The 23,709-nt window shown below is 42.6% G+C and overlaps 1 protein-coding gene across 1 annotated transcript; it reads left to right on the top strand.

The window, feature by feature from the left end:
* LOC139420493 (serine/threonine-protein kinase PRP4 homolog) lies at window positions 1-23,709 on the top strand. Its single transcript, XM_071170698.1, has 15 exons — window positions 1-81; window positions 6,160-7,380; window positions 7,646-7,804; window positions 8,134-8,295; window positions 8,398-8,479; window positions 8,721-8,928; window positions 11,740-11,807; window positions 12,000-12,093; window positions 12,361-12,508; window positions 12,868-13,005; window positions 13,233-13,386; window positions 15,009-15,123; window positions 18,489-18,640; window positions 18,788-18,874; window positions 19,157-23,709. The coding sequence occupies exons 1-15, from the start codon at window positions 20-22 to the stop codon at window positions 19,358-19,360; spliced, it is 3,054 nt and encodes a 1,017-aa protein (XP_071026799.1). The 5' UTR covers window positions 1-19; the 3' UTR covers window positions 19,361-23,709.

The raw sequence follows: 23,709 nt of genomic DNA, 5'->3' as shown, positions 1-23,709 counted from the left end.
CCTTCCCCGGCTGAGGAAAATGGCCGACGTAGAGCTGGGAATCGAGTCTACAAGAATGAATAATAATGGGAACGAACACGTGTAAGACATTTTAGAAGATTACACAGTCATGCAATTTATTTGTTGTAGGTTTATTCGGCTCAGTGATTTTGGCAAGTCAACGTTGTGGTCGTTGTATCTGTTTTCTTCAGCATTAAAACAGTACTAGGCTAGCTAGCTTGCTAACTATATAGAGCTAGCCTGCCATCTCGACTTAGCTAGCACCGAGTGGTCGAACGTGTTTGCTGACATGTTTACATGTTTTCTATACATAAACCCCAGACATAAACCCCAGATAAACTATACCATAAACCATTCAAACCCTAGTATCATAACATGTGACTTTATATTCTAGCTATTTTGCTCGCTAGCTATCTAGCTAACAATACCAATTGCATCAGTAAGAAGTTAAGGTAGCAAGCTAGCCAGTGTTTGCGAGCAAGCTAACACGTTAGCTGGGTAATTCTCACAAAACTTGACATTTGACCAAACAATTTACATTTTTCAAGAAATGTTATATTGGATCACTGAGATTAGGATATGTACTTATCTATTTCATGATTATTCTTATGTTGTTTTGTTTTTACAGTTATGCATTTTACCTACTTTTCCACAACTACCAATACAAAAATGCTTCATACCTTAACGTTACACTAACAGTTCTCAGTCCAAAAAAGTTTAACAAATCCATATTTTAATATATTTTTTTACATTAATATTTTTATTTTCCCGTAATGAAAAGGCCTGAGTTAAACATAGCACTGAAAATAAAAAATATTAAAAATACAATTATTTTGTAATTTCTCATTACCATCACATAGCGGTTTTAATATTTTGTCATCACTTGTGTATACATGTTTATTTTAATGTACACATATTTGGATAAGGAACAAAAGTAAAACTATTAGATTAAGCCAAAGTTTTATTTTTCCTAATATTTCAAAAACAAATGGTGCATTTTATGGCAATGATGAGCAGGTTTTGGAGACTGCATGTTTCGGTAATGAATGTTGGATAGTTTGCCATTGAAAAACTACTGATCTCTCTGAGATTTTGTAATTTGTTAATCCCAAATGATTTGCATAATACTAAAATCACTAATGCAATTTACTAAAATACCCCTTAATTACAGTACAAGTACTGTAATCACATGCATATATTTTCAAAAGTAAGAATTGTATTTTTAAGGTCTTTACAGGTAGTATTGCTGTATTTGGACATTTGTGGTTGTAAGGCATTTTAGATGTATTTCTGGATTGAATGGGATGCTAGGGGCAAACGGCATAACACAATATGCCTATAAAGTATCTAAATACATGAGATATGGACCAAAAACTGTCTTGGGAATATTAAAGGTAGACTCGGCGATATGACGTAGCTGCAGAAAGTAAACAGCATTAGGGGGTCAATTTCCGCCACAACTAAGAGCGTTGAAGCGCAAACCCCAACTTCTCCTCTGTTCTGGTGCCCTGACTACCATGCTGTGAACAGCGTGAAGCGAACCCATACACAGATACTGTGTATCACTGTTTTAGAGCTAAGTCTTGCATCTCGCTCATCTCAATATCTGCGGTGCTGCTCGGGTCAATGTCATTTTGCTGAGTCTACCTTTAAACAACAGTATACAGTGGCAATAAAAAGTATGTGAACCTGGACTTCTGCATAAATTGGTCATAAAATTGGATCTGGTCTTCATTAAGTCACGACAATAGACAAACACAGTCTGCTTAAACTAACACACAAACAATTATACGTTGTCATGTCTTTATTGAACAAACCATGTTAACATTCACAGTGCAGGGTGGGAAAAGTATGTGAACCCTTGGTTTTAATAACTGGTTGACCCTACTTTGGCAGCAATAACCTCACCCAAACATTTTCTGTAGTTGCGGATCAGACCTGCACAATGGTCAGGAGGAATTTTGGACCATTCCTCTTTACAAAACTGTTTCAGTTGAGCAATGTTCTTGGGATGTCTGGTGTGAACTGCTCTCTTGAGGTCATGCCACAGCATCTGTCAGGACTCTGACTGGGCCACTCCAGAAGGTGTACTTTCTTCTTCCTGTTGCATCACCAAACTTCTTTTGAGCTTCAGTTGGCAGACAGCCTTACATTCTCCTGCAAATTGTCTTGATAAACTTGGGAATTCATTTTTGTGTTGATGATAGCATGCTGTCCAGGCCCTGAGGCAGCAAAGCAGCTCCAAACCATGATGCTCCCTTCACCATACTTTACAGTTGGGATGAGGTTTTGATGTTGGTGTGCTTTGCCTTTTTTCTCCACACATAGTGTTGTGTGTTCTTTCCAAACAACTCAACTGTAGGGCCTCCCGGGTGGCGCAGTGGTTAAGGGCGCTGTACTGCAGCGCCATCAGAGTCCTGGGTTCGCGCCCAGGCTCTGTCGTAACCGACCGCGACCGGGAGGTCCGTGGGGCGACGCACAATTGGCCTAGCGTCGCCCGGGTTAGGGAGGGCTTGGTCGGTAGGGGTGTCCTTGTCTCATCGCGCACCAGCGACTCCTGTGGCGGGCTGGGCGCAGTGTACGCTAGCCAAGGTGGCCAGGTGCACGGTGTTTCCTCCGGCGCATTGGTGCGGCTGGCTTCCGGGTTGGATGTGCGCTGTGTTAAAGAAGCAGCGGCTTGGTTGGTTGTGTATCGGAGGACGCATGACTTTCAACCTTCGTCTCTCCCGAGCCCGTACGGGAGTTGTAGCGATTAACAAGATAGTACAACAACAACAACAATTGGATACTACGAAATTGGGGAGAAAAAGGGGTAAAATTTAAAAAAAACACAAAAAAAACAACTCAACTGTAGTTTAATCTGTCCACATCCAGATGCTCTTTTGCAAACTTCAGACGTGCAGCAATGTTTTTTTGGGACAGCAGTGTGTCCTCCCATGAACACCATTCTTGTTTAGTGTTTTACGTATCGTAGACTCGTCAACAGAGATGTTAGCATGTTCCAGAGATTTCATGGGCCGGCAGGGTAGCCTAGTGGTTAGAGCGTTGGACTAGTAACCGAAAGGTTGCAAGTTCATATCCCGTGTGTCGTTCTGCCCCTGAACAGGGGGCAACTCACTGTTCCTAGGCCGTCATTGAAAATAAGAATTTGTTCTTAACTGACTTGCTAGTTAAATAAAGGTAAAATAAAAATTTCTTTAAGTCTTTAGCTGACACTCTTAAGATTCTTCTTAACCCCATTAAGTAGCCTAGTGGTTAGAGCATTGGACTAGTAACCGGAAGGTTGCAAGTTCAAACCCCTGAGCTGACATGGTACAAATCTGTCGTTCTGCCCCTGTTCCCACTGTTCCTAGGCCGTCATTGAAAATAAGAATTTGTTCTTAACTGACTTGCCTAGTTAAATGAAGATAAAACAAATTAAGCATGCTGTGCTCTTGTAGTCATCTTTGCAGGACATCCACTCCTAGGGAGAGTAGCAACAGTGCTGAACTTTCTCTATTTGTATTACTGTTGCAAACATCAAGGCATCTAGAGATACTTTTGTAACCCTTTCCAGCTTTATGCAAGTCAACAATTCTTAATATTGGGTCGTCTGAGAACTCTTTTGGTCGAGGTATGGTTCACATCAGGCAGTGCTTCTTGTGAAAAGCAAACTCAAATTTTGTGAGTGTTTTTTTATAGGGCAGGTCAGTTCTAACCAACATCTCCAATCTCGTCTCAATTATTGTACTCCAGGTTAGCTGACTCCTGACTCCAATTTGCTTTTGGAGAAGTCATTAGCCTAGGGGTTCACATACGTTTTCCAACCTACACTGTAAATGTTTAAATTATGTATTCAATATAGACAAGAAAAGTACAATAATTTGTGTTATTAGTTTAAGCAGACTGTGTTTGTCTGTTGTTGTGACTTAGATGAAGATCAGATCAAATTTTAAGACCAATTTATGCAGAATTCCAGATAATTCCAGAGTTCGCATACTTTTTCTTGCCACTATAGGTGAGTGTGAAAACAAGTACAGATGTAAAAATGGTGGATATCCTACTTTAAGTGTTTGGGTTGCTCTTTGCTGAAACACGAACTGCCGATTGTGGCTTAAAGTAAGTTATATTTCTTATACGTAATCAAATGTTGTTTTTACAAAAAAATCAAGATTTAAGGAATGGGCCTAGTAAATAGATAAAGTTTCCAGTACAGCTCACCAATTGACTATAAATGAGACTTAATTTATTATCATTACTGAAATTAAGGTTCTTATTATCTAAACTGACCTAAAAATGATGTTGTAATGAGAAATGTGTTTTGGTAATGAGTACCTTAACTCAATATGCAAATATTAGGAGACAGCCATTATGAGTCAGAAAACAATTGACCCATTCACGCCTCCATGTTGGTAAGATAATGGTTCTGATTTTTTCACAATTTGAGCTTTTTAGCCGTGCTGGTAATGAGAAGTCCAAGGGGGTGTTTGAGAATAAGAATCTCATTTTGAAGGCATGTAAGTGAATAAATTAACAATTTGTGCTCATCTAAGGACTACCCTTCTAGATTAGTGGTTCAGAAACTCTGGGGTGCACCCGTGGGGAAAATATTTTGGGGGATAGAAATGCCCCAAAAAATGTGGGAAAGTACTGCTTCCTCATGGCTAACTACCAGGAAGTTTGAAAAGACAGACTGAGAGGGCGGGGAGCTTATATTAATGGCATGTCTCTTGTGATGCGGTTCACAGCAGCACTGACAGATGTGTTGACATGACAACTGTGTCAGAGTTTTGAACTACCCGTCACCCCCTTTTTATTCCATGCTGGCTGAAGACCTAGCTAGCCAGTAACTGTCTAACACCAGACACAGATGAAAGGGGAGACATATAACACAGGAGGTTGGTGGCACCACGCCTCTCCGCAAACACGCCTTCTCCGATGTTGGTTACAAGGCTGCACTTATTTAAATTCGGTAAGAGAATATCATGTTACCATTGATGTATTAAAATGAGAGTTTGGGTGATGTCACCCTATCCCCTTAATAATCCTGCCTCCTGAATCCAAGTGTTTGACATGGGGAAGAGGACCAGTAACTTTATGATCAAACTTCATCAATGTAGAAGCAACAGTGATTTTTCATACTTTGGTAATTTTACTTGTTTTAAAAAAATAATCCTTTATTTAACAGGTCAGTTAAGAACAAATTCTTATTTACAATGATGGCCTACCCCGACCAAACCCTCCCCTAACCCGGACGACGCTGGACCAATTGTGCGCCGCCCTATTGCACTTTATTTTGGTTTAATCCAAATATCATCCAATTTCATGAAAAACGTGATTTTTACTGTTCATGACCTTGAACAAAATTTCAACTTACTCCTGAAAGTTTTAAATTGGGTAGTGCATCATCAGTTTTCCTCTTGTCATGTCAGTCATTACAGACCTATTTAAAACATTTCATAAATGTACAGATCAACTAGCCCATTTTGTTGTAATTGAGTTACTCAAATATCACATGAACACACAAGACATGTAGAATTGTAGGAAATTGCCTTTAAAACAGACAAAAAAAATCTGCACCCCATGACAAAATGTGTAGAATTGCAGGAGATAAGCTTTAACCTGGTACAAAAATTATCCACCAACAAGAGGGGTGCGGTAATGAGACATGTCCACAGTCAGTGTTTTTACGTAATAAATATTATAATTTAATGTAAACTTCAACGAGTATACCATTTTTATGATTTATGGACAAAATTCGGCAACATATTTAGTGTTTTATTCAAGTGAGTTAGGTTTCTCGAAAGTAACATTTTATAAAAATGTTCTGTGAATTTAATCCGAAAGCATTTCAGTAATGAGAATTTTGGGTTAAAAATGTGCATATTAATTTATTTAAAATAAGACACTTTGGCAAAAAAGTTGACATCTTAGTCTTCAGAATGATAGTGGATTTTTGCATATGCATCATAGTTTTGTAACTCAATTTTCTACAGATATGTTTAAAACTGGTTTTATGAGAATCACCCAGCTAGCAGTAGGCTAAGTAACGTTAGCTATGGCGGTAAAGTCAGGAAGCAGGATAGTAATGTTTTGGTCGATGAATGTTGTAGCTAACCATGTTACAAAAAGTTATTTGTTTAAATTATATCTTTGACCAATCTCTTTTTATCTCCACAGGAAAGAAGATTTGGAGAGTGAGAATGAGAAGAGTGGGAGCGAGGAGGAGAGTGTTGAAAATTCTGAAGATGAAGAGGACGATAAAGAGGTTGGAGAGGGGGCAGCTGAAATGAATGGAGAAAAGACAGCAGAGAGGTCCAAACATTACAGCAGTGGCAGCAAACACAAGAAAAAGAAGCACAAACACCGCAGCAAGCACAAAAAACACAAACACGCCTCCGAAGAGGACAAGGACCGCAAGCGCAAACATAGACACAAACACAAGAAACACAAACGTAAAGATGGCTCCTCTCCATCCGCCCCTGGCATCAACAGCTCCTCCAGCCACAGAAAAACGGACATATCCCCTGTATCTGATGACAAGGCTTTATTGGAGGAGTTGGAGAAACAGAGGGCCATGATCAAAGCAGAGCTAGACAGCCAGATGATGGAGGGGGGCAAGGTGCAGTCAGGCATGGGCCTCATCCTACAGGGTTATAACTCTGGCTCTGAGGAGGGAGATGGAGATGGGGGGGTCCGGAATGGGGAGCAGCACCAGAGGGGCAGCATGGCAAAGCCCCCCTCCCCCAGGGGTAGGAGTGGTAAATCCAGACGGGACACCACAGAAGCAGGCAAGTCCAGCTCCAAGCGCCACAGTCGGAGCAAGTCCAGGGAGAAGACTGGCAAGGAGTCCAAGTCAGACAAAACGACCAAAGGCACCAAAAACACCGCCGCCAAAGACCGTGGCCGCAGCAAATCAAAAGAGAGGAAACGCTCCCGGAGCAGGTCCAAAGAGAGAAGCAAGAAGTCTCCTTCCCCCTCTAGCAGGAGATCAGAGCAGAGGGGCGGCCGCTTGGATAAACGCTCCTCGCCCCAGAACGATGACAGACCAAACGCGGTGCGCGGCAGCCGGAAGTCCAGATCACGGGAGCGTCCAGGACGATCGGAGGCGGAGAAAGAGCCGGACAAGAGGCCGACCAAGTCCCCGTTTAAGGACACCTCGTCAGGGAAAGAGAATCGCTCTCCCCAAAGGCGAGGAGGAAGGGAGCTCAGCAGCCCCCAGAGGAGACGCAGCACCTCCCCACGCTCCACCAGAGACTCCCAACGGGCATCAGCTTCAGCCTCTACCTCCAAACAGGGCTCTCCTTCCAGAGCAGCCAGGTCCCCAGCCAGGAGAGGCAGCAGTCGCTCCATAGACGCCAGGAGGAGGGATGCTGACAGACAGGGCTCCTCACCACTAAGGTCCGTTACTATGGAATAACCTGCAGTCCACCCCCTATTTCTCCAACTTTGAGTCCCAATGTTTTTATTTTTTTTAATGAGCCATCATTTATTTAAGCCTATATTATTATGAAATGTTTATGCAGTGCCTGTTTCTTGTCCCGTACTGAACAGCAGTAGAGGTCTGTACATGGCAAGGGCAACTATTACTTTTGTGTTTTAGGATTGGGCATTAAGAATGTGCTACTATCCACCACTGATCTTTTAAGCTTTCTCTCTCCTACAGGAAGCGAATACGGCCAGAAGCAGGACCAGGGGGTAGAGCGAGGTCACGGGAGACCAGCCCCAGAGGTGCTCCCCAAGGTCGCAGGATGAGCCGCTCTCCCTTCAGAAGAAGGTCTCCCTCGCCCTTCCGGAGACGGAGTAGATCTCCACTGAGACGCAGGTTAGATGAGACAAGCTGAAACTTTGTGTGTGTGGATGAGCTGGGCAAAATGGAATCTGCAAGAGTTCTTCCTCAATCCTTCAGAAATGTATTGAGATGGTGCCTGTAAATAATAATAGTAATAATACTGTATTATTATTGAAGATACTAGATTCGTATAGCTAGCTCCTTTCCGACTGATTCCCTTTCAGATTCTGTCTGGCTCTATTGATGAAGCTTTAGTGATGTCAGAGTAGGAGGCTCGTAAGCCAAGGTTGTCTAAGGGTTTGTTAAGTGTTTAACAAACCATTCAGAACAACACAAAGCGTTTCCTTTCCTGTGCGCTGCAGGTCACCAGAGAGGGACAGGTACGGCCGTCTCAGACAGTACGGCAGGCGCTCCAACTCCCGGGACCGGGACAGGAGGAGGAGACATGGCCGGGACGAGGACAAATTCAAGGGCAGCCTCTCTGAGGGCATGAAGGCCGACAAGGAGTCCTCCGAAGAGGAAGTGTGAGTAGAGGGAGAACACACACACACAAATGCTATACTCGGCAATATGGTAATTCTCTGGGTGATTGTGTGTTCTTGTAAGTGGGTTTATTTTGTGCTCAGGTTTGAGGATTTTGACGGTGAGGAGGTGGATGAAGAGGCCCTCATAGAGCAGCGCCGCCAGCAGCGTCTAGCTATCGTCCAGGTCAGTTCCTCTCTCACTCTGCTGTTGGACTGTCCATAGCTGTTTCAGGGATCCCCAAGTCCAGTGTTTCGTTTGTTTACAGACACATCCTCTATTTTTTTCTACTCAGATATGGGAATTTTCACGATTTGATTTTTCATGATACACCGCTGAAATTGTCCCACATCCAAACCAATATCTTATTTTTCCGGATCTCCATTGTTGTGACCTCTCTATGCCTGACACCTTTCTCCCTGCGCAGAAATACCGTGGCGGCAACGAGGACAGCATGACGTCTATGGCGTCGGATCCCAGTAGCCCCCAGAGCAGCACGCGGAGCCGCTCGCCCTCACCAGACGACATCCTGGAGCGCGTGGCGGCCGACGTGAAGGAGTACGAGCTGGAGAACCTGGACACGTTTGAGGAGAACATCAAGGCCAAGCAAGGCCTCATCACACAGGAGAAGGATGGTGAGTAAAGGGTCAGGCAAGGTGAAAATATATGCGCCCTATTTCCTACAGTATATGGTTGATACAACCATCCCAGCTCTGCAGATTTTGCTGTGAAGAGACAGAATCATTAGATTATATGTTTTGGTACTCTCCATATGTTGCTTGTTTTTGGTTGCATGTCCAGGGATGGCTGTACAATTGCAACATCTACTTGGAGCTAACTCTGCAGAAAGCGCTACTGGGTGATCTGAAAAGTCATAGTCAATCGATCAATATTAATACTTTTAGCAAACATTTTTATCTTTAATTTACAGTCTGTAGATACTATGACAATAGAAAGGTTCAGAACTTTTGTGAAACATCACAGAACAGTTGAAAAATATATGGCAAATAGAAATCCAATATGGATGGTGTTAAGAGACAGATGAAAGGGGTTGACTGGAGCTGAAGGGTGGGACTAATAACAAGGTAACTAATGTAAAATATACTGTGTCCATAAAATGCATATACAGTTGAAGTCGGAAGTTTACTTACACCGTAGCCAAATACATTTAAACTCAGTTTTCACAATTCCTTACATTTAATCCTAGTAAAAATACCCTATCTGTGGTCAGTTAGGATCACCACTTAATTTTTAGAATGTGAAATGTCAGAATAATAGTAGAGAGAATGATTTATTTCAGCTTTTATTTCTTTCATCACATTCCCAGTGGGTCAGAATTGTAGTATTTGGTAGCATTGCCTTTAAATTGTTTAACTTGGGTCTAACGTTTCGGGTAGCCTTCCACAAGCCTCCCACAAGAATCCCACAATAAGTTGGGTGAATTTTGGCCCATTCCTCCTGACAGAGCTGGTGTAACTGAGTCAAGTTTGTAGGCCTCCTTGCTCACACACGCTTTTCCAGTTCTGCCTACAAATTCTCTATAGGTTTGAGGTCAGGGATTTGTGATGGCCACTGTGATGGCCAATACCTTGACTTTGTTGTCCTTAAGCCATTTTGACACAACTTTGGAAGTATGCTTGGGGTCATTGTCCATTTGGAAGACCCATTTGCGACCAAGCTTTAACTTCCTGACTGATGTCTTGAGATGTTGCGTCAATATATCCACATAAATTTCCTGCCTCATGATGTCATCTATTTTATGGAGTGAACCAGTCCCTCCTGCAGCAAAGCACCCCCCTCAACATGATGCTGCCACCCCCGTACTTCATGGTAGGGATGGTGTTCTTCAGCTTGCAAGCTTCCCCCCTTTTCCTCCAAACATAGAAACTGGATGGTCTTCAGAGATAGATGGGAGGGGTTGAGGAAGGATAGGTGTAAAAACAAACAACGTATAACTATTGTATAATAGATTGTCTCCGTAAAATGTATATAGTATGTATGAACTGGAAGTAGAAGCCTAAGTGTTGTTCATTAGTTTAGTCCAATTAGGGAAGGGGTCATCGAGTTAGTGGAAAATGAAGGAAAATATAAGAACAATACAACAAATAAAAAATAACTGTTCCCAACCGCTGTCGCGCAATGTTATTTTAGGGCTTATGTGACACAGCTCACTTGCCAGCAATTTTCTGTCCAATGGGCAATATCAAATGTGCAAAAATACCTTAAGAAATAGGTTGAGATTTGCACGTGGCCCATTATATTAGGCTTTCTGCATTACTGGGGTATAACAGTCATATGATAGATGTAGTTTGAAGGGAGCAGACTTAATTTCTTTCAAGCTATTTTTATAGCCAAACTTTTAGGAGTGGTATGTTTTCAGACTGAGAAATATATTTATTTCCAGGCAATGTAGTGAACTATAGCCAAATCATATTTAGGAAGTACATGTCCCTGGAAAGATAACTGACCTGTGTTTCTATGACCATGCATAGGCTATAGCCTACTATACTTAATTGAGACCACACACACGCACCTGGTCTCGCAGGTATGGCTACTGAACTGGAAGCAGCAGGAATGATGACAGCCACACTTGCTACGTTTTGCATATAGGATATAGCCTACGTTTTAGGAGGACGATTTGCAGGCAGAGACAAAATAAATGGGTAGTCAATACTTATTGAAAATGAAAAGGCGCAACACTCACTCACCATAGTAGCCTAACCTATGTGTGCGTTGTGCCTTTGCCTTTTCAATGATGATTTAAAAAATTGATTGCACGTCGACTCATGTTGGTTGAGCGCCCTCCACTTTCCATTATCAGTATTTATTTGCGGACACCAGTAAACTACAGTGTAATCATATTTAAGTTAACAGCCACGTGATTCTCCGCTCGTATAGACAGCCTACTCTATTTCCCTGAGACCACACATACTAGGCACGCTACTAGGGAGTTAGGCTACTGAAGTTGAATAATGCGGAAAAATATGTGCTTTTAATACAATTCCGTAGGATAACGCATACAAATCAGATAGACGACCGTTTACAAATAATCTGGCGGACAACAAAAGTATTTGCCCGCTCCCGCCCGCAGCATGAAAATTGCTGACAGTGCCGTAATGATTCTATTGTGTAGTTTCTGTGTTTTCATGTACCGTCTTTTTAAGCACATGGCCAAATTAATTTCCCCCTAGTGGGATAATAAAGTTGATCTGAAATTGAATCTGTCTGCTTGGGAGAAAGCTGACAATGCAGTAGTGACTTAACACATACGACTAACATGCAGGGTTTGTAAATTAGTCTTCGGTCCCCTATAGTCATTCAGTTGCATTCCTTCAGGTCATATTTTTAGGCCAAAACATGTGCCAGTCGGAGCATGTTTCTACTAATAACTCACAAATGTAACATTTTAAAACAAAATCTTGTTTCCTCCTCCCTCTTTCCTTTAGGACTCAAAAAGCCCTCAGCCCCTGATATGTTTACAGAATCGGACGACATGTTTGAAGCAGCCATTGATGTAAGTCTTACAGGAGCCTCATTCCCCTCCATGTTTGTATCTCTGATCTTTAGAGTGCAACTCTGGACTAGACACGCAAGCCCGTCCTTATCTTCTGAATGATCTGTCTGTTGCAGTAGATCATTATGTGAGTGTGGTTGAATGTTTGGTCATGTTGTGGTTGAACCATTGGTCATATATATCTCTGTACAGAGTGCCAGGATGAGAGCAGCAGGTGTGGGGGGGAAGGACTTCAAAGAGAACCCCAACCTCCGGGACAACTGGACCGACGCAGAGGGTTACTACCGTAAGTGCCCTTGACTGTACACTACAAATGTCACTGTCATTCACTAATTCATCAATTAAAGGCTGCTGAGCTTTCTTTTCTCTATAAATCAGCCCTGTTTGGAAACAGTCCATGTAGTCTTACAGTATTCAGTGTGGTCCTTTGATTTCACGATCATTCAATATAGTGTTATTTTAGGCCTGGAAACTGGATATCTCATTGAGAAATGTCCAACACTTTATAAACATGCCCCTCATCTCTTCCCTCTGTGTGCCACCTGTATGTTAGGTGTGAACATCGGGGAGACGCTGGACAAGCGCTACGACGTGTATGGCTACACAGGCCAGGGAATGTTTAGCAATGTGATCAGGGGCAGGGACACGGCCCGCGCCGGACAGGATGTGGCTGTCAAGATCATCCGCAACAACGAGCTCATGTAGGTCCTCATGCAGGCAAGCCTCAGGACACAAATGGCACCCCATTCCCTATATAGTCTACTACTTTTGACCAGCACTCTTGACCAGGGCCCATAGCTCTCTAGTCAAAAGTAGTGCACTATATAGGCAATAGGGTGCCATTTGGGTTTGTCTGGTCTCTGTTTCATTTATTGTTATGGGAGCATATTGCCTTTACCACCCATACATTTGAATGTGCACTCTCATTATAAGTATTCCATCTACATCTATGTGAAGCATCCGGGGTTTCCTTGAACGAGGGGAATTTATCTGATTTATTTATACAAATAAATAAAAAACAATCAATGCTTACCTTGCTGATTTTGTTTTGGGTCTCCAGGCAGAAGACTGGCCTGAAGGAGCTGGAGTTCCTCAAGAGGCTCAACGACGCCGACCCCGACGACAAGTTCCACTGCCTGCGCCTCTTCAGACACTTCTACCACAAGCAGCACCTGTGTCTGGTGTTTGAGCCCCTCAGGTACTGGCTGGGAGACTACCACTACTGCACTGTCACCACACTATGGCTATGTATTAAATGGCGACCTATTATAGGGCACTTCTGGTCAAAATTAATGCAATTTAAAGGGAATAGGGTGCATTTTCAGACACACCGTATGTCCTTAGTGGCTTTAATGGCACGCTGCAACGTGTTTGTCATCTAGCACACGGCTTCACTGGCTGTAACTCATGTCTTTCTTTTTCCAGTATGAACTTGCGCGAGGTGTTGAAGAAGTATGGTAAGGATGTGGGCCTCCACATCAAGGCTGTCCGCTCCTACACCCAGCAGCTCTTCCTGGCCCTCAAGCTCCTCAAACGGTGCAACATCCTCCACGCTGACATCAAGCCCGACAACATCTTGGTACGAGGCCCATACTATCACTATATTAGGAATGTGACATATGGAACATTTTGCTTAACTTTTAAACTGCATTTTTTTTTTACGGTTTTCAGTAAAAAAATAAAATAAAAAAATTCCACATTAATTCACAATGCAGAATAATGGTCCTATTACACATGTATGACCGCTAGGTACCGGGCAATAAAGTAACATCTTCCGCTGTTAGATATACCATTGAAAGCGCCTTGGTTACGGTATGTTTGTTTGTCTGTAAGGGTATACTACGGCTTTTTACATGCCAACGCGAAACCTTCTCTGGAGATAGTTTCGAAACGCCACTGAATGGGCATTTTACTTATCTGAAAAGGGAATGCTGCTTCTGAAGCAGGACTAATGTCCATCAATAGGCGACCAGAAGTTACAAGACCCAGCTCACAGATCACTGCACCTGTACATAGCCCATCTGTAAATAGCCCATCCAACTACCTCATCCCCATACTGTATTTATTTATTTATCCTGCTCATTTGCACCCCAGTATCTCTACTTGCACATTCATCTTCTGCATATCTACTATTCCAGTGTTTAATTGCTATATTATAATTACTTCGCCACCATGGCCTATTTATTGCCTTACCTCCCTTATCCTACCTCATTTGCACACACTGTATATAGACTTTTTCCTACTGTTTTATTGACTGTATGTTTATTTTGTTCCATGTGTAACCCTGTGTTGTTATATGTGTCGAACTGCTTTGCTTTATCTTGGCCAGGTCGCAGTTGTAAATGAGAACTTGTTCTCAACTGGCCTACCTGGTTAAATAAAGGTGAAATTAAAAAATTACAAATAATCTTGACCTGTCTGCATGCAGACCACTCTCTCCTAAAAATGTACTTCAAAGTTGGTTAAATACCGTGACTTAACAAGACATTTAGTCTAAAGAAAATGCATCTTCTGCAAGGAACCGACTCCTAAGATTCAGTCATTTTGAAACGGAGGAGCCTTATTAATTGCTGTACTTCCAAGAACACAAACAATCGTATATTTTCATAGCGAGGGACAAAGAGAGAGGGGAGCTTCACAGTATAGGCAGGTCGGCCACCAGGCAGACATAGTCAGAACCGTGCACTAGGCCTATCTATTGACAATCAAATGCTCTATCTCACAATGGAATGCTGTTTTTTGCAATTTCTTGGCATGCAATGTCTCGCAAATTCAGTAAAGCAGGGCCCGTCATCAAAGAATAGGCTAGGATATTCTACACACAACAGACTCATATCATTAGCGAAGAGAAAGAGCAGGCTAGCCAGCTGCACTGTGATTAACATTTTTGGGGGGTAAAAAAGTTACGGATCCCAATTTTGCTTATAAACGTTCACACCCCTACATTTATATATATCATCACATGACTGTTAACCACTGCACTGAGGCTGGGTCGTGTTCATAAGGCACCAAATGGAAGAAAGCGGACTGAAACAGGGAGGGACTGCCTGGATTCGTCCTATAAGAATCACTTGGTTTTTTTTCTTTCTCGTTTTCTGTAGTTTTTTTAAAAATGTATTTTTATTTAAGCGTTTTGCTACACTGCCCTAATGAATAAGATCCTGGTTTGATAGTGTCTGTTTCTCTATCTCTCCCCACAAGGTGAATGAGTCGAAGACCATCCTGAAACTCTGCGATTTTGGCTCGGCATCCCACGTGGCGGACAACGACATCACACCGTACCTCGTCAGCAGATTCTACAGAGCTCCCGAAATCAGTAAGTTGTGTTTGACTATGAAGATTTTTCTGTAATAATCAGGGATGTAAAACTCTTCACTTTAAACCTGCTTTGATCTCAAAATATATATATTTTTATTTAACCTTTATTTAACTAATGGAGACATATGTAAATGCCAACAAAATAACTTTTTTGTTAGTGTGGTGTGTGTGTAACCATTATTTAACTAGGCAAGTCAGTTAAGAACAAATTCTTATTTATAATGATGGCCTACCAGAAGGCAAAAGGCCTGCTGGGACGGGTGCTGGGATAAAAATATATATGACAAAACACACATCACGACAAGAGAGACACCACAACACTACATAAAGAGAGACCTAAAGACAACAACTTAGTACACATGGTAGCAGCACAAAACATAGTACAAACATTATTGGGAAGAGAAAACAGCAAAAAAGGACAAGAGAGTAGAGACAACAATATATCACGCGAAGCAGCCACAACTGTCCCATCCAATTTTATTGGTCACATACACATGATTAGCAGATGGTATTGCAAGTGCAGCGAAATGCTTCTAGTTCCGACAGTGCAGCAATATCTAACATGTCATCTAACAATTCTACAACTACCTAATACACACAAATCTAAGTAAAGTAAAGGAATGGAATAAGAATATATACATATAAATACTGTCAGTAAGTGTCCATGATTGAGTTTTTGAATGAAGAGATGGAGATAAATCATCCACGTGAATTGTGTTGATCTGTCTGACAAAAAGTTTATCACCCATTGAGCTATAAAATAGGCGTGAGCAGACCTTCTTGACTTCTTCTCCCTGTGCATTCATAAGCGGCCGCTTAGTGCCCCAGCCCAACACATGATGGGGGGGCAACCAAATCTTGCTATAACCAGCCCTGTCCCTGTGTGATCACTAAATAATGTATGTTTCTCATATCAAAATTCATTACTGAGCACAGAATGCATCCCTATACGTCAACTACAAATCAAAAAATAATATACAGTATGTCCTATCAGAATGTGTGTGTGTGTGTGTGTGTGTGTGTGTGTGTGTGTGTGTGTGTGTGTGTGTGTGTGTGTGTGTGTGTGTGTGTGTGTGTGTGTGTGTGTGTGTGTGTGTGTGTGTGTAAAGTTGGTTTCAAATAGGCCTAGTGTGTTTTTTCCTTAATGCCACAATGAAAATTAAGATCATTATGCATTTATACTCCTTTCTACATTCCTTACTGCCCAATCACAGGTAGGTCTTTGGATATGAGCAAATCAGCCATTTTCTGCAGTAGCCGATTTCTATTATACACTAAAAAGTGTGAAGTTAAATTAAATTTGTTGTATTGGTGTGAATATCAGGGACAGGTTTGTGTGCAGAACATATAGAACACGGGAACAGGGTGGCAGGGCAAACCCTGTGGTATCACAATACTAGTGTAGTGATGCACCAATATTACATTTTTGGCAGATACCGATCATTTCCTCGCCAAAAGAAACGCTACCATAACTGATATTTCAAATTTTAGCGGCCTTTTAAGCATTCTAGTACAGTTAAATAGTTAACACACACACATGGACGCAGTGGTCTAAGGCACTGCATCTCAGTGCAAGAGGCGTCACTACAGTCCCTGGTTCGAATCCAGGCTGTATCACATCCGGCCATGACTGGTAGTCTCATATGGCAGCGCCCAATTGGCCCAGCGTCGTTCGGGCCGTAATTGTAAATACGAATTTGTTCTTAACTGACTTGCCTAGTTAAATAATGGTTACACACACACCACACTAACAAAAACATTATTTTGTTGGCATTTACATATGTCCCCATTACCAGTAAAACATAATCAAAACCTATTTCTTTCATTTACTTGCTGTGCTATTTCATTGTTCATTTTTGTCGTTTCATTCTCAACCAGGATTTCTATGGAATGCCTTTTGAGTCTTTGCGTGTCAAAAAAGATACGTGTCAAATAACACGACATAATCTGTTTCAGTAGCTATAGTTAGCTGCCTAACTATACAGCTAGGTGTCATCATCTAAAATAACCCTAATTTAAAAGACAGTTCTTATTTGATTAATGGTGGTCGGACCCATCTATGTGAAGCTAGCCACAATAGTGGACTTTGCAGTTAGCCATCAAAATATTTGTATTCATTTGCATCACTGTCAATTATATACTTTTATTTTGAAGGCAAACTGCAAATTCCACTATTGAACCTAATTCTTATTGTGGCTAGCTTCACAACACATAGTCCTGTCAAGCCTCACTAGCCAGGTGAAGCTAGCTGGCTGCTTATAAAGTTAGCTTTGGGCAACAGGGTTAAGTAGCTGGCTAGCTATTTATTTTCATGAACTGAAGTTCAATTTCAAAGGGGAACAAGTGACATCCCAGCTAATACTTGCTCACAAAGATTCCTGAATCATTGCTAAGAATAATGAAAATTACTACAGTTTCTACTGGTCATTGTTTTCAGGCTGGTTGTATTGGTGCTAGCTAGGTACCAAGCTAAAGCTAGCTATCCCAGAAGTTGCGGTCGAACAAATGCTGCTTTATTATCAACACGGTATTGTAAACACATCGTTTGTGGCCGGTGTTTGTTTGTTTGCAGACTTTTTTATACAGCTTTGACAGTGCTACTGAATCTTTTTTTGACACGCAAAGAACCAAACGGCGTTCCATAGTATGTATGTCGTGAAGCTAATAGCAGTGACGCTATTACTGTGTAACTCCAGTAGGGCAACATCTGAAAATAGCGCACTTGGTAACGTTAGTGTGTACCGGTGCTCGGCCAGTCGGTCGAAAGCCAACATCACCCACGACAGAGAACGGTTGATTGTCAAGTGTAATGAATTCCATTATTTTGGCTTTAATGGCTTTCACCTTTTGAGTTGTATCGCTGAAAATGTCTTACTCTTTCAAATGGCTGCTCGATTTGTTGACTGCTCGATCCACACAACAGACATTGTGGGCTATGTTAGAAATGCTGTGTTGCACGTGTAGCGCAACATTTTACGTGGCGTCATTACGTCATATTACGTTATATTACGTTATATAGGTTTGCACGGTAGCATTGACATTGGTTTTTAACATCGCCGTTAAATCGGGCCGATACCGATGTTGCCATTTTTAGCTAATATCGTCCGATTCCGATATGTTCACCGATTATATAGTGCATCCCTTCCACTTAGTATCGTGATACTTAACCTAGTATCACATCGTTAGTGAAATGTTGGTATTGTGATTAACCCCACTCTGAAAATTGCAGTTTACACAGATTTTTTTGAGTGTTTCCTTGCAGATTTTTTTTCTCACCTTTTTGGGCCCTCACCAGTTTTCATCGCTGAATGATGGTCTCACATATTTGGATCACATTCATTATGATGTCTCTCTCTATCACAGTCATTGGGAAGCCGTACGACTACAGCATAGACATGTGGTCGGTGGGCTGCACCCTATACGAACTCTACACTGGCAAGATCCTGTTCCCCGGCTCCTCCAACAACCACATGATCAAACTTGCCATGGACCTCAAGGGCAAGATGCCCAACAAGGTAAACTGTCCACATTACTAGACCTGGCTAGTTTCCTAGCCTCAACATTTTTCTCAAATTTAGATTTTGAGAGGAAGTCATAACCTGGGGCATTGTACACTGTGCTGTAAGGTACAGATTATGTAATGTTTCTTCCTTTCTTCTCAGATGATCCGGAAAGGCCTGTTCAAAGACCAGCACTTTGATCAGAACCTCAACTTCCTCTACATTGAAGTAGATAAAGTGACTGAAAGGGTTTGTATATGTTTTACTTTTCACCTGCTACGTTTTCAAGAAACAATCTAAGAAAGAGGGCAAAGCGGTTCCCTGATTCTATCGATCTTCAGTCTGTGGTTCAAGCATAAATAACTTGCTAGGTTTGCCAGGGCTAATCATGAAGGCTCATTCAGATGCTTAATGGTTTTTGAATGGTTTCACTATCTTACAAAAAATCTCACTTCTGCTTCCACCCCCTCCAACTACCGCCATTCCACCCCTCCACCTCCCTCCATCCACCCCTCACCGTCCCGTCCACAGGAGAAGGTGACAGTGATGAGCACCATCAACCCCACCAAGGACCTGTTGTGTGACATGGTGGGGGGCCAGCGGCTGCCCGAGGAGCAGAGGAAGAAGGTCCTGATCCTCAAAGACCTGATCGACGCCACTCTGATGCTGGACCCGGCCAAACGCATCAGTATCAACCAGGCCCTGCAGCACCCCTTCATCCAGGAGAAAATCTGACTTCAGACCAGCTCACACTATACCACTAGCCTGGTTCCAGATCCATTTGTGCTGTCTCGCCAACTATGGTCATTCTGATGTCAATTGCATGACAACAACAACCGTTGGCAAAACAGATCTGGGACCAGGCTACTATACCACCACCACCCAGAGCAGCGATGTCAGGTTGAATACTGCAGTATGGCAGCCAAAAAGACAAGACCAGACTCCTCATTAAGAATGTTATGGATGTATATTTTTCCCTCCCCTTATTTTGATTGATGGGTACTATAACCTGGTATCTAGTTTTATTGTAAATAGGTCATTGAAAATTGACATTCAAAAAAATGTTTTAACTGGCAATGAAATGACAGACATTGACAGAATATAATTACTGTAAATATGTCTATTGCATTGTTGGAAGAATCAGTGTTCATCAGTCTAGAAATTTGGGTCGTGTACTAGTCGCATCAAGAAGATGATACATAATGGCACATCTTCTGCAGTTTCTTTTTTATGATTACAAACATTGCTCATTCTGCTACGATGCATGCTTTTGAATGTGCATTCTTTCATTGTGCCCTAGACGTGTGTAGCGCAGGCCTGTGTAATGTAAATGCTCTGTGTGCGTAGCAGCAATTATGTCCCATATGTAATGGCAGTACAATACCAATTTCACAGGTCACAGGCCTGTGCTTAAGGAATGGACTCTCCTCAGAAAAATAGGAATGTTCCATTTCAAGCACGGTCATTGTGTTATTTTACAGAACAGCCTCGATTGACTCCAATGATTTCACAACTTCTCTTTATTTCTCACTTTTTCTCTCTCTCTGACATGGTCCTGGCTATAGGCTCTCAGCCTTGTGCATGAGCCTTGTGTGTAAAACACATAAATGCCAGCTTGTGGAAGCCACCACTCTCCCTCATTGCTCTCCTATGTTGTGTTCACACAGTTTATTAGGTACACCCATGTAGTACCGGGTCGGATCCCCCTTTGCCTCCAGAACAGCCTGGATTATTTGGGGTGTGGAATCTACAAGTCTGAAACGTTCCACAGGGATGTTGGTCCTTGCTAACGCAATGGCATCACACCACCGCAACCAGCCTGTACCGTTGACACCAGGCAGGATGGGTCCTGCTGCGTATGCCAAATCCTGACTCTGCCATCAGCATGACGCTTCAGGATTCGACAGACCAGGCAATTTTTTTCCACCTCTTTTTATTTCTTTTTTAACCCCTTTTTCGCCCTAATTTCATGGTATCCCATTGGTAGTTAGTCTTGTCTCATCGCTAACCCGGACCACGCTGGGCCAATTGTGCACCGCCCCATGGGTCTCCTGGTTGCGGCCAGCTGTGACAGAACCTGGACTCAAACCCATAATCTCTAGTGGCATAGCTAGCACTACGATGCAGTACCTTAGACCACTGTGCCACTCGGGAGGCCCTATTTTTCCACTTCTCAATTGTCCAGTGTTGGTGATCGCGTGCCCACTGGAGCCTCTTCTTCTTTTTAGCTGATAGGAGTGGAACCTGGTGTGCTCGTCTGCCGCAATAGCCCAACCGTGACAGGAATCGACGAGATCTGCGCTCCGAGATGCCCTTCTGCACACCACACTGTGCCATTATTTGTCTGCTTGTGGCCAGCCTGTTGGCTTGCACGATTATTGCCATTCTCCTTCGGCCCCTCACCAATGAGCTGTTTTCGCACCATTCTCGGGACACCCTACACACTGTTGTGTGTGAAAAGCCCAGGAGGCAGCTGTTTCTGAGATACTGGATCCGGCGTTCCTGGCACCGACGATCATATGACATACAAAGTCGCTTAGTCTTTTTGCCCATTCTAACGTTCAACCGAACAGTAACTGAATGCCTCGATGCCTGTCTGCCTGCTTTATATACAGTCGTGGCCAAAAAAATTGAGAATGACACAAAAATGAATTTCCACAAAGTTTGCTGCGTCAGTGTCTTTAGATATTTTTGTCAGACGTTACTATGGATACTGAAGTATAATTACAAGCATTTCATAAGTGTCAAAGGCTTGTATTGACAATTACATGAAGTTGACGCAAAGAGTCAATATTTGCGGTGTTGACCCTTCTTTTTCAAGATCTCTGCAATCTACATGCATGCTGTCAATTAACTTCTGAGCCACATCCTGACTGATGGCAGCCCATTCTTGCATAATCAATGCTTGGAGTTTGTCAGAATTTGTGGGTTTTTGTTTGTCCACCCGCCTCTTGAGGATTGACCACAAGTTCTCACTGGGATTAAGGTCTGGGGAGTTTCCTGGCCATGGACCCAAAATATCAATGTTTTGTTCCCCGAGCCACTTAGTTATCACTTTTGCCTTATGGTGGTCCATCATGCTGGAAAAGGCATTGTTCGTCACCAAACTGTTCCTGGATGGTTGGAAGAAGTTGCTCTCGGAGGATGTGTTGGTAACATTCTTTATTCATGGCTGTGTTCTTTGGCAAAATTGTGAGTGAGCCCACTCCCTTGGCTGAGAAGCAACCCCAATGGTCTTAGGATGCTTTACTCTTGGCATGACACAGGACTGGTGGTAAGCGCTCACCTTGTCTTCTCCGTACAAGCTTTTTTCCGGATGCCCCAAACAATTGGAAAGGGGATTCATCAGAGAGTCCTCAGCAGTCCAATCCCTGTACCTTTTGCAGAATATCAGTCTATATCAGAGAAGTGACTTGTTTGCTACCATTCTTGACACCAGGCCATCCTCCAAAAGTCTTTGCCTCACTGTGCGTGCAGATGCACTCACACCTGCCTGCTGCCATTCCTGAGCAAGCTCTGTACTGGTTGTGCCTCGATCCCACAGCTGAATCAACTTTAGGAGACGGTCCTGGCACTTGCTGGACTTTCTTGGGCGCCCTGAAGCCTTCTTCACAACAATTGAACCGCTCTCCTTGAAGTTCTTGATGAACCAATAAATGATTGATTTAGGTGAAATCTTACTGGCAGCAATATCCTTGAAGCCCTTTTTGTGCAAAGCAATGATGACGGCACGTGTTTCCTTGCAGGTAACCATTGTTGACAGAGGAAGAACAATGATTCGCTGCAAAGCATTTTTCAGGTCTCTCCCGAGATGTTCGATCGGGTTCAAGTCTAGGCTCTGGCTGGGCCACTCAAGGACATTCAGAGATTTGTCCCGAAGCCACTCCTGCTTTGTCTTGGCTGTGTGCTTAGGGTCGTTGTCCTGTCGCAAGGTGAACCTTCGCCCCAGTCTGAGAACCTGCTCCAGAGCAGGACTTCATCAAGGATCTCTCTGTACTTTACTCCGTTCATCTTTCCCTCGATTCTGACTAGTCTACCAGTCCTTGCCTCTGAAAAACATGCCCACAGCATGATGCTGCAACAACCATGCTTCACCATAGGGATGGTGCCATGTTTCCTCCAGAAATGACGCTTGGCATACAGGCCAAAGACTTCAATCTTGGTTTCTTTAGACCAGAGAATCTTGTTTTTCATGGTCTGCGAGTCCTTTAGGTGCCTTTTGGCAAACTCCAAGCGGGCTGTCATGTGAGTTACTGAGGAGTGGCTTCCGTCTGGCCACTCGACCATAAAGGCCTGATTGGTGGAGTGCTGCAGAGATGGTTGTCCTTCTGGAAGGTTCTCCCATCTCCACAGAGGAATTCTGGAGCTCTGTCAGAGTGACCATCAGGTTTGGTCACCTACCTGACCAAAACCCTTCTCCCCCGATTGTGCAGTTTGGCCTAGTGGACAGCTCTAGGAAGAGTCTTGGTGGTTCCTCTATGTTCTTGGGGACCTTCAAAGCTCCAGAAATTTTTGGGTACCTTTCCCCAGATCTGTGCCTCAATCAATTTAATTTACACCAATTAAGTTGTAGAAACATCTGAAGGATAATCAATGGAAACAGGATGCACCTGAGCTCAATTTCAAGTCTCACAGCAAAGGGTCTGAATACTTATGTAAATAAGGTATTTTTATTTTTAATACATTTGCAAAAAAATCTAAACCTGTTTTCGCTTTGTCATTATGGGGTATAGTGTGAGAACATTTTTTATTTAATCCGTTTTACAATAAGGCTGTAACATAACAAAATGTGGAAAAGGGGAAGGGGTCTGAATACTTTCCGAATGCACTGTATCAAGCCACTGCCACATGACTCACTGTCTATAGGCGCGATCCATTTTGGGAATGGGATGGTGTACCTAATAAACTGAGTGTATATTCCTTTGTTATCATCGTCTTCATTTTAAAGATTTTCATGTTTGATTCGTTTGTTTTTTCACGGAGGAATAAAATTGTGATTTATGTAAAGAATTGAGTTTCAGCTGATGTAAATAGAGCACCTTCAGTGTACCAAAACTTTTAGTAATAAAATATTTCATATTCAA

Source organism: Oncorhynchus clarkii, chromosome 11, assembly GCF_045791955.1.
Source record: "Oncorhynchus clarkii lewisi isolate Uvic-CL-2024 chromosome 11, UVic_Ocla_1.0, whole genome shotgun sequence".
Taxonomy (NCBI): Eukaryota; Metazoa; Chordata; class Actinopteri; order Salmoniformes; family Salmonidae; genus Oncorhynchus; species Oncorhynchus clarkii.
Note: the sequence above shows the minus strand (reverse complement) of the source record. Positions and strands in the feature narration are given on the sequence as shown.

What these genes read in the sequence shown, in the direction of transcription:
- LOC139420493 (XM_071170698.1), top strand. Translation starts at nt 20, where the DNA reads ATGGCCGACGTAGAGCTGGGAATCGAGTCTACAAGAATGAATAATAAT. An exon ending in TCAAGCCCGACAACATCTTG is followed by an intron (nt 13,387 to 15,008) that starts GTACGAGGCCCA and finishes TCTCCCCACAAG; the next exon opens with GTGAATGAGTCGAAGACCAT. An exon ending in CTACAGAGCTCCCGAAATCA is followed by an intron (nt 15,124 to 18,488) that starts GTAAGTTGTGTT and finishes TCTCTATCACAG; the next exon opens with TCATTGGGAAGCCGTACGAC.